Here is a 14130-nt window from a genome sequence, read left to right on the forward strand (position 1 = left end):
TACAGAGTGAGTTCCAGGACAGCCAGGACTACACAGAGAAACCCTGTCTCAAAAAAACAAAACAAAAAACAAACAAACAAAAAACAAGAAGAAAGAAAGAAAGAAAGAAAGAAAGAGAGAGAGAAAGAGAGAGAGAAAGAGAGAGAAAGAGAGAGAGAAAGAAAGAAGCACACACATACTATAGGGTATATTGAGAAATAAGTATCACATCTGTCTATCACTGTTAAGTAGTTAAGAAGTTCACTTTATCAGAAAGAATACAAGTCAAATGAAATAAAATAGTTAACAGGCTGGTGAGGCAGAGGTCCATGTTTGTGACTGCAGCCCCAGGAGGCTAAGGCAGGAGGATCACAAGCTTCCAGCCAACTTAAGTTTCCAACGCCCTCCCTTCCCCATAAAGGCTAACATCTGATGTCCATGGATAAAACCTGGACCTGGAAATTCTGTTCTAAATCAAAATTCATGGAAAAATCTTTTTTAGAACTTTAGACAAACTGAAAGCAATACAAAGATGTGGCTGAGATGGAGATTTAAACAAACCAAATACCAGGTGGTGACTGACATTTGGACTGTTTTGCAGATATTCAGTTGTTAAGTACTAGCAGCTAATAAATTATAAAATATTCTTATTTTCTAAAGATATATGCTCAAGTATTTAGAGGCAAAGTAACATAGAAATTTGAATCCCTGTAAAATGTTTAAGCAAAATTTAAAAAGTAAACAGGGCAAAATGCTATACAAATCCATATAGATGGTGGGCTGGAGATGTAGCTCAGCTGGTAGAGCACCTACCCATCAGAGAGTTGAGACAGTCAGGCCCCATGGCGCTGGAGTACAAGAGGTCATGAAGCATCCAACATGGTGCCTTATAAATCAAATCCAAGCTTTCTGCAAGAGCAGTACACACTCTGTACAGCTGAGCCCTCAGTTTTTGTTTTTATTGTTGTTGTTTTTATTGAAAAGGGGGCTGGTGCTTGGCCTAGTGATGCAAGCCTATGTCCCTGCACCTGGGCGACAGAGGCAGGCAGATCTTGGTGATTCTGAAACCAGCCAGAGTGAAGTCTCTTTTTTCTTTCTTTCTTTTTTTGGTTTTTCGAGACAGGGTTTCTCTGTATAGCCCTGGCTGTCCTGGAACTCGCTCTGTAGATCAGGCTGGCCTCGAACTCAGAAATCCGCCTGCCTCTGCCTCCCAAGTGCTGGGATTAAAAGTGTGTGCGCCACCACTGCCCAGCTGTGAAGTCCTTTTTTTTTTAACTTCTTTTTAAATTAAATTAAATTTAATTTTTTTATGTGTATGAGTACACTGTAGCTGTACAGATGGCTGTGAGCTATCATGTGTGTGGCTGCTGGGAATTGAACTCAGAACTTCTGCCGGCCCCACTCTGGCCCTGCTCACTCTGGCCTAATTCACTATAGCTGTCTTCAGACACACCAGAAGAGGGCATCTGATCTCATTACGGGTGGTTGCGAGCCACCGTGTGCTTGCTGGGATCTGAACTCAGGACCTTCGGAAGAGCAGTCAGTGCTCTTACCCGCTGAACCATCTCACCAGCCCGTGAAGTCCTTTCTTAATTAAAAAAAAAAAAGTTACTGATTTAACACACATCAGGCATTTAAGACCACACAGAGACTGTATTTTAGGGAGTTCTGTCCTTCCAGTTACCAAGCTCTGAAACAGGCTGGTGTGAATGCTATTCTACCATTTCCTAAGTAAGCTTTGCCCAGGCAATTGCTTTGCTCTTCTTTTCCTGAAAAGAACAGGTGAACCTTGATAAGTCAGGGAACCAGGAAACTCAGTCACCATCAGAATATGTAGTGACCAAAGCATGAGAACATTGTTAAAGGACTGCATGAACCATAAATACTCCCAATCTGGTAATACACATGCAGAACAAAACACTAGCAGAAGGCACCCAACTAAATACAACCACACTACCGGAAGTAGTAAGACAGTCCCCCCACTAATACAACACCTCAGTCTCTGCCATCACTTGCAACTGTGTTTGTGCTACAAGATAATAGGTTTGCTCTCCCTCATCCACCCAATTCTCACATGGGATGAGCCAGGAAGAATCACAAATCATCTCCAAAAGCACACCCAAGGAGGATGTGTACCACTAAATGCCTAGTAAACTCGGAGCACAGCTCTTTAACAGCTACATCAGCTGAAAAACTGAAATACAGTAAAGTTTGTGTTTCTGACAGCATTATTTAAGATTTACACACGTTCCACAATTAGTGCTTGGCACAACACTTTTCAGATCCTTCTTGTCTAATCTGAACAGTGACAATGTCAGCAAGTATGTATGAGCTACTACATTTCAGACAAAGCTATTTTCTCAATGCTCTATGTACAATGCTTCTGTTAAATCTTGTAGCATGAAGGACTTACTAAATAGGAGCCACCAATTTAAAAGGTCAACAGTTTTACAGACACCTATAGTTATTCAGTAGGCATGCACTTCAAGACTTAGTTAACTTCCTAAGTATTTCATTCAACCTAATTTCTTCTGTAAACTCCAAATATCCTCTCTCTTCCACTGGTACTAAACACATTGAAAAATGCTGATCTGTCACTTTACTGAGCCCTTCCTGAAAACTAGAAAGAAGGATGTCAAAAACTGCAGTTGCTGTAGTTTTCAGGAAATAAAGAAAATGCTGAAATTGCAGCAATCCTTGGTTTATTCCATCAACAGGATATCAGCCATTGTTTCTGTTGGCTCCACAAATTTCAAACAACAAATAAAAACACTTTTAACCTTTGCTGATCCCATATTTAAAACATACATGTTTTGCCAGGCAGTAGTAGTGCACACCTTTAGACTTAGCACTCAGGAGGCAGAAACAGGTGATTATCTTTGAGTCTTTTGTTTGAGGCCAGCCTATGAAGAGAGTTCCAGGACAGCTAAGACTACACAGAGAGTGTTTCTACTGCAGGAGAGTCTCTGTAAGAATCACTATTAGGAGGGCTTTTGACTCTTGGCAGTAAATGGAAACTGAATGCAATGCAAGCAAAAACCACAGCCAGAGACATGGACTTTAAACAAGATGATTAGTTGGATCATACTAGAATCTCCTAAAGATCTAAAGAATTTTTCCTATTTATAACCTGCTACATACTGAGAATTAAAAAAAAGAAGCAATTCTAAATTTATTCATCCATTTTTCACCAACCTCCAGAGAATATGCCCAAAATCTTGAAAATGGAAATGGCATCCCAAGATTAGGGCCTTTCTAGTAGAAATGCCATTGTGCAGGCAAAGAACATACCAAAGGGAGGAGAGGGGGCTTATTTCAAGAGCTCAAGAATGTACAGACCCTCAAAAGCAGAAACAGCAAAGGCAAGCACAAGGCTCTGGGTTTAGTCCCCAGGACTGCACAAAAACGACTACAGAAACATCACCCACATAGCTCTTAGGTATGAACACAGCTGGGCAGGCAGCAGCATTTCCTGGTATGACTATCTAAATCCATTTTTCTAGGTCCTAACTCCTTGACACAGACTGTTTAGCTACTCAGGTCACATTCAGTTCAACCCCAGCAGTCCCACTGCTGCACATACTCATGTGAATTTCTACTATAGTCTAACAGACCCATTAGGAAATTAGACATAATGCTGTACTGCTCATTTTCTGCTTGGATTACTTATTTATAGCATGACCAACTTACAGTTTACCAGGTGCTATAAATTACAAAACCAGAATCATTCTATTTTAAGGATTAGTTACTGAAATATTTTCTTGTGAACTTAAGTGCCATACATTTCATATTCACATGTGTGAATGAAATTGCATTCAACATGAAGAGTTTCTGGCTGTGTAAGTTCAAACAAGACTGCAATTATTAACTATTATTATTAACTTCAATGAACACCAACTAAGCACCTATTTGGCAACTTGATTGTTTTTTGAGAAAGGATCTCAAATATATAGTCCAGGCTGGCCCACAATGTGAGACTCTTCCGCCTCCCAAGTGCTGGAATTACAAGTATGTTTCCCCATAGCCATCTTCAATCCGGTATTTTAAGTACAAGTTTTGTGTCAAACTTTTACTATATTAAATTCTACCTTTATCACAATTATTACTGAGGAAATTGAGGGGGAAGACGCAGATTTTAGACTTTTAGGGACTTGTATTCAAATTGTAGATCACCTTTTCCAAAAAGGTAAAAAAAAAAATCCATCTCAGAAATACATAACCACTAAACAGGTTAAAACTGAAGCCCACAGGGTATGGTGGCACAGTCACTCACACCCAGTGCTTGGGAGGCAGAAGGAGGTGGATCTTTTTGAGTTTAAGACTAACATGGTCTACACAGCAAGTTTCAGGCCAGTTAGGATTATATAGTGGGACCCTGTCTCAAAAAGAAAAAGAACTATCTTCTTTCATTTGGTAGAGAAGGGATATCCTTAATGCTTATAAGAAGTTTTAGTTTATCATACTAATCTTGTTTCCTTCATATAAGCAAAGTTTGTTTCCAGTATCTAAAAATAACTTTTATTCCATTTATTTTGGTCTCTTTAATTCCTAAATGTGTAACCTGTTCTTGGCCAGGCATGGTGGTACATGCCAGTAATCCTAGGACTCAAGAGGCTAACACAGGAAGATGCCAAGTTAGCTCTAGGCTGGGCTACACAGCAAAATCCTGTCCTCCCTCCGCCTGCCCATTAACACAGCAGAAACAAGACAAAACATAATGTGTGATTCCATTTATGTAAAACAGCCACAAAATTTAAGTCCTTAAAGACAGAAAGCAGATTACCAGTTGCCAAGGGATGGGAACAAATGAGAAGATTGCTCAACGGGTATAACTTCCATCTCAGGCACTGAAAAGGTTTGAAAATAAATACACCTAACTGATGTCACATTTAAACACTAAATCGTTCAATTATTTATTTGGAAATGAGGTCTTCCTGTAAAGTCTTGTCTGATCTCATATTCAAATCCTCCTGCCTCAGACTCCCTAGAGCTGAGAAAACAGGTGAGTGATGGTTTTCCAAGAGTTGCCACAAATGCAGCACAGCATGCTGTTCACATTCATGTTCATGTTAAAATGACTAATTTAGGTTTTGTGAATTTTATTTTAAAAAAAAGGCAGGGCAGTGGTGGCACATACCTTAATCCCAGCACTTAGGAGGCAGAGGCAGGCAGATTTCTGAGTTCAATGCCAGCCTGGTCTACAGAGAGACCCTGTCTCGAAAAACCAAAAAAAAAAAAAAAAAAAAAAAAGAAAGAAAGAAAGAAAGAAAGAAAGAAAGAAAGAAAGAAAGAAAGAAAGAAAGGAAGAAAAGGATTTATAAAGGCTAGGGTGTTAGCTGAGAAATAAGAGCTTACACTTAACTGGGCAAGGCCCTCTGGTTTTAGTGCCAGCAAATGTGCTCATATATACACTCACATTCACATGCAAAAGCTTTTAGCCCCTTTGAAAGTATAAACTTTAGAAGACTCAGTAGCCTTAACAAATAACCCAGTCATTTGCCTTTCTTTATACATAGGGAAAGTAAACCTAAGCCGGGCAGTGGTGGTGCACACCTTTGATCCCAGTACTTGGGAGGCAGAGGCAGGGGGATTTCTGAGTTTTAGGCCACTTGGTCTACAGAGTGAGTTCCAGGACAGCCAGGGCTATACAGAGAAACCCTGTCTCAAAACACGCCCCCCCCCCCAAGTAAGTAAACCTGTGTCGGAAAGATTGTGCAGAGGATGAGCACTTCCTGCTCCTCCAAAGGACCAGAGTTAATAAAGATTCTTTCCTGGAGGATGTTTTACGGTTAAAAAGCAAACAAACACAAAACCATCTTGTTCACGGTTCAATATACCCACATATAGACTACTGCAGAATCGGGAAAGATATGGGTTTCATAAACCATGTATCTCTTACAGGTTTCTTTTCACCTGATTAATCTCAAATAATTAAGGTCCACTCAGAGTTACTTAAGTCTATACATTTATAAATTCTACAAGATAAGCATGTGTAATCATTGGTGGTTTCATTTCAGATGAGCCAGCTAATAGGAAATAAATGAAAGCAACTGATAACCAAGTCCTACTTGTCAGCTACTAAGATTCAGTTTCAATAGTTTAAGACCAGCATCTCTAAGACCCCTCAGTGTGCATCACCACAGGGGGCTTCCCTTCCCTATTCCAGAAATAGCATAGGTTAGAAAACAAGAAATGGGAAACAGTCTGGCAGAACTCCAAGAACTTGGCTTCAGTAATGGGCAGAGTGTAGTTTTCTCCTTCAACATGCTGTGCATGTGTGCTTTGAGTAGATGAAAAGACAACTCTCCAAGGCAGTTGGGAGAATTTGTATTACATGTACAGAAAGGCTAAGTATTATGCCATAAACACAACCTCCACTGTAGTCTAACTTCACAGTTGCCAGTAAGTATACTAAATGAGGAAGTTGAGACAAGCTAAAATCCTGACATAATCAAATAAAAACCAGACTGGCATTTTCAAGAATTGTACACTGCAGTTTAAATTTCATAGTATGATGAAATGTGGCTTTAATGACCTTGTTTCCTATTCTTTTCAGAAATAACTGAAAAAGTTGCTTTACCTAACTTAAAAGCAAACAAGTAACAAAACAAAACAAAAACTATTTACCTATTAAGTCAGAACAGGAAGTATTAATGCTGCATTAGTATAGTTCAAAAACCATGAATATAAAGTAAAATACATAACAGTGGCTTCAGAATGAAACACACTCTTGTCATTAAGGAAAAGACAATAGGAAAGTCCCAAGGATTCTACTTGATGAAAAGAATACAGATAATCCTGGTCACAAATTAACTTGATTCTAATCTTTCTTGGGTATTTTATTGCTGAGAACTTGGAGAAAACCCCCCTTTAAAAGTATCATCTAGCCAGACAGTGGTGGCGTACGCCTTTAATCCCAGCACTTGTGAGGCAGAAGCAGGTGGATTTCTGAGTTCGAGGCCAGCCTGGTCTACAGAGTGAGTTCCAGGACAGCCAGGGCTACACAGAGAAACCCTGTCTCGAAAAAAAAAAAAAAAAAAAAAAAAAAAAAAATTCAAGGGCACTTAGTCTACAAACACAGCAAGACCCTGTCTCCAAAACAAAAACCACCCAAAGTAAAACTGCTGGGGCTAAAGAAATGGCTTAGCAGTTAAGAACACTAGCTACTCTTCTAGAAGGCCTGGGTTCCATTCCCAGCACCCATATGGTGACTTCTAACTGTGCAGAGGATCCGATGCCCTCTTCTGGCCTCTGTGGGCACTGCATACATTAGGTGCAGAACCCTACATACAAAAACATTCAAATGCATTAAAAAAAAATATATGTATTAAAGAACACCTCAGTATAGAACAAGCAATAGTGATAAATATTTTTAATTTTATTTATTATAATGTATGTGCATACAATGTGTATGTGCATGTACATGCACACCATGATACATATGTGGAGGTCAAAGGACAACTGTGCATTCATTCAGTGCAAGGGGTTCAAGTGTGTTTGGGTTTGCATAGCAAAGTGGCTTTACCAGCTGAAACATCTCACTGACCTAATTGTAATAAATTTTACACTTAAAACTATATAGACTATTAATTGAAGAAAGTACCTTGCCAAACGTAAAATATAAACATTAAAATCTAATCCCATAAATTAACTGTAGTTAACTTCAGTTTTATCCAGAGGGATGAACATAAAACATTTAACAGGTTTTTAGTACATAATAGATATTCAAGTTGCTGTAATAGTCAACAGAGTTTTATTTTGAGGGCAATTAAGTTTTGACAGTTATTTCTTTCAGAGAAGGAAAAAAAATACTTCCCATAACACAAAAGGAACTCAGAGCCCACATTTGACAGGTGTACTTTGCATTAATACATTCAAATCTGGGCTAGAGAGATAGCTTAGCGGTGAAGAGCACTGACTGCTCTTCCGAAGGTCCTGAGTTCAAATCCCAGCAACCACATGGTAGCTCACAACCATCTCTACAGCTATAAAAAAAAATTCATTAAAAAAATAAAAAAAATATATTCAAATCCAAGCTTTTGGCCATCTTCAAGTTAATAACATTAACTAGAGCTCATAGCTTGATGTTAGACACTTAGAAGCCACTGGCTTACAAGATAAGCTGGTTTAATATAGTTTTGGCAAGGCATATACATAAAATGAATTTATTCTAGTATAAAGGAACTATCAACTATGAACTTATTTCCCACCTCAGTGAGTATATTCACTTCACCATTACCACCTTAAAGAATGTGGAAACAGGTTTCATGAGCTTGAGATCAGCCTTCTTGACTACACAGCTAAGAGACACCCCATCTTTAAAAAAATAAATAACAAGCAGGGCAGCAGTAGAGCACACCTTTAATCCCAGTACTTGGGAGGCAGAGGCAGGTGGATCTCTGTGAGTTCAAGGCCAGCCTGGTCTACAGTACAAGTTCCAGGACAGCCGGGGCGAAATACAGATAAACCCCAGAGGTAAGGAGGACAGGACAGTAGGGTGTAGTGAAGGCAAAGGCTGCAATCACTCTAGATGCAGGGAGACTAACAAAATTCCAGATCAATACGGTCTACACAATGAGACACTGTTTCAAAAAAAAAAAAACGAAACAAAACCCCAACTATATTATTCATATCCATGGCCATAACCAACACCTCACACTGAGCTCTTGAAACATGGTTACTGTGACTCATTTTGTTATTCCAAGTCAAATAACTAATAGTCAGTAACTAAGTCAACTATTATAAAACTCAAGAAGGCTGGGCAAGGTGATGCACACATCTGACCCCAATGCAATGGAAGCAGAGGCAGATGGACCTCTTATTTTGAGGCCAGCTTGGTCTACATGAATTCCAGGGCATTTAGGGCTACACTGTTAAGACCCTGTCTCAAAAAATAAAAACTAAACCAAGATAAAACAAAACAGAAAAATTTAAGTAAATAATCCAGCCATGCAAATTTGGTGCATAGCTTTAAGCAAGAGGAAAATCTCTTCCCTAGGCCAAAGTCCAACAGGAAACAAAATAGTAGGAAATCTGTGTAGTTCCTTGCTTTCTTTCTTTTTTTTTTTAAGAAAGAATTATTTATTTTATGTCTATGAGTACCCTGTAGATGTCTTCAGACACACCAGGAGAGGGCATCAGATCTCATTACAGATGGTTGTGAGCCAACATGTGTTTGCTAGGAACTGAACTCAGGACCTCTGGAAGAATAGTCAGTGCTCTTAACCGCTGAGCCATCTCTCCAACCTTCTAGCTCTCTTTTATTAAAAATTAGATTTATTTATTTTATGTACATGTGCATTTTGCCTACCTATACCTATGTTTGCCACATGTTTGCCTGGTATCCTTAGAGGACTGAAGAGCCCCTGGAACTGGAGTTATAGAAGATTATGAATTGTCTTGTATGTTCTGGGAACCAAACCCAGGAGCTCTGCAAGAGTAAGAGTCACTCTTAAGCACAGAGGCACCCCTCTGGTCCCTTGTAGCATCTCTTAAAGGCAATCATTGCAGCAGGGCAGGATGATGGCAGCATCCCAGGCCTAGAATCCCAGCACTGAGGAGGCTGAGAAGTAAGAGGATTTTAAATCTGAATCCACTCTGGGCAACAATAGCAAGATACTGTCTTTAAAATATGATTTATAGCCAGGTGTGGTGGAATATGCAGTAATTGCAGCATTCTGGAGCCAGAGGCAAGCAGATCTCAGTTCAAAGCCAGTATGGTATACATAGTGAGTTTCAGACCAGACAGAGAGCTACACAGTTAAGGCCCTGTCTCAAAAACAGAAGAGGGGATCCAAACCCCCATTCTAACTCTGGCCCCAGAGTACTGCCTCAAGCCTCAACAGTTCCATGGTTGCTATGAGACAGGACCAAGGATGAATGAGGACACAGCATACAATAGAAGCCAGTCTGCTCTGCTCCTCACTCTCTAGGCCTCACTTACCATCACTGTTCCTAAAGACAGAAACTCCAGCTGTGATCAGAAACAACTGTTCCAACAGCACACTACCCAAGTCCCCAAGACTTTAAATTTCACTGCACATTAAAATGAAAACTATAGTTTTACATACCTTAAAGTATGATCCCAACCAGGCAGGGCACAAGTATTTCATTAAAACTAGCCAAATTCCTTAAAGCTGACTAAACTACCTTTAAGAAAATTCTGAAAAACATCTGTCTTCGGTTAAACTATTTCCATGATAGAGTCTCCTTCCAGGTGGCACGCTCTTCTGGTCTACCTAAGCATCTATTACATCCCAGAAAACACTGCTTTCTCTTTGAAAAGCAACACCTTTGCAAGAATCCTACTATTCAACTCAGCAATACATTGCATGCTTACGTTTATGGATCAAAGTGAGAAGAATAGGGTGGAGAGATTTGTAAATGAAAATTAAAAGTATAAAAGTGCTCAACAAAATGTGCCAATTACAAAACCCTTAATATGCCAGGAATTGAAAATTGTAGGCAGTGGGGTTTTGTCATTTTGTCCTCTGAGACAGGGTTTTACTGGCTGGCACTGAACTGAGTTCTGTAGCCTAGAATTTGTTTAGAATCTGCAACTCAACAAAAATTCCTTCATCACATAAAATATTAAAATTATGTGATGTGTAGTTCCAAGCCTTGGTGACAGATCTTCATCTAAACAAATGTACAAAGGGATATGAAAATAAATAGCAATTTTTTATTTGCAACATTCTCATAAAAAGTTTAAAATAAATTAATTTAGAGTTTGCTGTTAACTTTCTCAAGTGAACTCTACACTCTCTAGGTCCTCATTTTCCAGTTCTTCTCCTACGTTGTTTTAGAAAGGTGTTTTCTAAGCAGAATGGCAGAGGTTTGGAAAGCAAAGACTTTAAGATGACAACTGAAATAATCCTTACACTGATGTATTAAAAGAGAGGGAATAAAAAATCTGAGGTCAGGAGATACATTATCCTGGAAAAGATTGGTGATCTGCCCTTTTGGCACAACTGACCTCTATCTACTAGAGTGTAATCCTCCCAGGCAAAGCTTAAGGTGTAACAAGGTCGTCCAAAAAATAAACATCTGAGATCTTCAAGAATATTTGTAAAGCTATTTTATAAATATTCAAAATCTTTAAATTTAGGAAAACCGCCTCAAATATTTGCAGAAATTGCTACTCTCATGCCACACCTGCATTAAATCTGTTTTTAATTAGTGACAAGTTTGGATTCCAGTCTGTAAGACCATTCAACAATTCTGGTCTCCAGTTTAATAGAAATGAAAAACTATTACTCAAATCACCAACGATGATCATGTGATCAGCAGCTGTCTTTGTTTCTCTTGTGTATAGTTTATATACATATTTGCAGAAAGCTATTTCTGGCGAACTTCAGTGTGGACAAGTGTTAATCCCAAAGATGGGAGAAGAAAAACCAGCAACCCAAATCATGGCCAAATAAATTAAAGCAAGCAATTATTTAAAGCTAGATTTTTTTTTTTTTAAGTGTACGTACTCGGGCTGCCTCCCTCTTAACTCAGCCTGAAGAGTCCATTGTCCACTAGTATCCAGAACAGTGCCTTTCTAACTCCTTATATTCTTAACAGAGGAAACTCAAGCTTGAATTGAGGACAAAAATTAACTTCTCTGTTAGCATTGTTACTTGACATTTTTCAGACCTTTACAAAATAGAGATCTTAATCAGATGAATTATTTGAAAACTAGAGATGACTGAAGAAAGTGTATTCAACTCATTTTATAGACAAAGATCTATTATTATTTACATTTAAAGTCCTAAAGTAAAATAATTTGTTAATGTAAGCAACACGGTAAAGTCTATAAAGAAGTATTTAATTATTTTACTTGTAGCTAAATTTTAGTTAACCGTCTTTATTATCAAACATCTTTTATGTATATCATCTTTTATGTATGGAGAAATAAATCAGATTGCCTTCAATGATAAAGCACTCAATAAGTTACCAATATGTGAACTGGATCATTGCACCTCCTCGCATGAAATTAGCCCTTCAGAAGACAGAGCTGAAAGCAGATTTCTTTATGGGGACACTTGGGGGAAAATTAATATGAATAAATTATGATGTCAAGGAGTCAGGACAAGTGAACCAGGAAAATCAGCAGTTCAGAAGAAGCTTAATTCAGCGAAGCCCTCCAGTGGTCACCTGCCTGGGCCAACTGCTGGCAGGTTGCCAGGTTAGACAATGGTGTATTGACTCCAGGATAAGGTGCAGTGGGGGATGGGGAGGGGGGCGCCCCAGCCTATCAAAAAAGAAGCCAGTTACAGATCAACTTGTCAGGTACTGACTCAAAGCAGGTATGCACTTACAACCAGGCTCTGCTGAATTCCACGCAGTCCTGTGAGACATACTCCTGCCTTAATCCCACAACTACCTGCTAGATTCCAAAAGGCCATAAATAACCTCTAAATAACTCTCCCTGCCTGCAAGAATCAAAGTGAGCCTAAGAGCTAGCCCTCGAAGAAACCAAGAAAGGAAAAATATGCGCGTTCCCCTTGGGACCTTGACCCCAGACACCCTGAGACTGACACCGCCCCTAGCCGCCCCTCTATCTTCTTTCTGTTCCTTCAGTGAGTGTGACCTTCGGTTCCTCATAAATTCAGGGAAGGCAAGACACAAGACACTGCTACCCTAACCCCAAGGTGCCTTTCTCAGTTGTGAGCTGCAGAGGGAGGGTGCAGCTCCTCCCCAACCCACCCGCCACACAATTCCTGGGTGCAGACTCGAGGTAGAAATGGGAATAGACCAAGGGAAGGTGACAGCCCTGCATCGCCCGGGGTTAACGAGAATGCTTGCTCGGGGAGAAACGCGCGAGAAGCTCCCCACCCGGCCCCTACCCAAATGAATGAACTGAGTAAAATGGGAAGGGGGGGTCTGGTATGCGCAGTTCTTGCAATCCAGGAAGCAGAATAAGAGGCCGTCAGACGTAAGGCCTGGCCTTGCCGCCCTTTGCACTCCGTCATTTCCATCCTAGTCGCATATCATTTAACCCTTTAAGCTTTTAAGACACCGTCCTTCCTCCACCTATGCCAAATACCGACACCCCCCACTCCCCTTCTCTCGAACCCTTCGGGACGGGCCGCCAGCTTCTTCCTTCCCTCTACCCTCGAAAAGTCCCTCAGCAGCCCCGGCTCACACGCACCTGGAGATGCTCCTGAAAGCGAATAGGCAGAATCTGGGCCATGGCGCTGTCGGGGAGTAGGTTCTCCTCCTGTCACTGGGGCTGCAGGCAGTGCCTGCCCGGGCTCTCCAAGGGAGAGGAGGAGACGGGGAAGGGGGTGGGGGAAGGCTGCGCTCAGAGGGATACTCTCCGGGGACGCAGGGAGCTGGCAGGCAGACGAGAGAGCTTGGGTCGGGGGCGGAGGCTCCAGGGGCCGGGAGAGCCGCAATGGCGGAACCGGGAGCAGCGCAGACTCCGGAAACGGCTGAGCCCTGCGGAAGGATCCCGAGGCAGAACTCCGCCCAACCTCCTCACCCCGTCCGCCTTATGTAGCCTTCCACGGACGAGGCGCCGCGGTCGGGCGTAGGAATTCAGGGACGCAGTGCGCGGAGCGCTCTTCGCTGATGCGGCGGCGGGGAAACAGGAAAACCGAGGGACTACTTTTTCTAGACTCATCACTTTCCCCAGGCTCCGGTTTCTCCCTTCCCCCCTCCCCCCACTTTTTTTTTTTTTTTTTAACATTTTGCCACATCATGCGACTCGGGGCGAACTACGTCATTTCCGTAGGCGCTGTAGGACCCGCCCACGCACTTCCCACGCACTTCCCGGGTAGGGAAGGGTCGGTTGAAGGCTGCCCAAGTGGAGGGCGAGAGCTAGGGACTGGCCGCCGCTCCTGAGCGAGGAGGTGGCGGTTGAGCCCCCTGCCGGCGTGGCGGCCGGGGCGTGGGGACACCGAGTGCCGGAGGAGAAGGCCGGGGCGTGGGTGCCGCGGTGACTAAGGGAATCGGGCCGGCCGCAGCGCCCGTCGGGCGGCTGGCTGCGGCGCGCCTCCCCCGCCCGGTTTCACGCAGTGGGTGGTTGCTGACACCTCAGGGTTGGGGGTGCGCATCGTGCCGAGCTGCAAGCCTCCCTGCCCTGACGCACGCCCTTCTGACGCCAGGAGAGCCGGATGGCTCTCGAGTTCCTCAGATAAAACCATCTCAAAGGACACTGGA

General features: G+C 41.7%; 1 protein-coding gene across 2 annotated transcripts in view; it reads right to left on the bottom strand.

Moving 5' to 3' along the window:
• The window catches only part of Cltc (clathrin heavy chain), a 63052-nt gene extending 49608 nt beyond the window's left edge, over window positions 1-13444 (bottom strand). The window contains exon 1 of one of the 2 annotated variants that reach the window (XM_031354824.1): window positions 13118-13444. In XM_031354824.1, the coding sequence (XP_031210684.1) occupies window positions 13118-13159 (42 nt within the window). In that variant the 5' untranslated portion in view covers window positions 13160-13444. The remainder of the gene's footprint in view (window positions 1-13117) is intronic. The other variant, XM_031354825.1, reaches the window with a different exon arrangement.
• Between the last annotated feature and the right edge of the window lie 686 nt (window positions 13445-14130).

Source organism: Mastomys coucha, unplaced genomic scaffold (genome assembly GCF_008632895.1).
Source record: "Mastomys coucha isolate ucsf_1 unplaced genomic scaffold, UCSF_Mcou_1 pScaffold5, whole genome shotgun sequence".
NCBI lineage: Eukaryota > Metazoa > Chordata > Mammalia > Rodentia > Muridae > Mastomys > Mastomys coucha.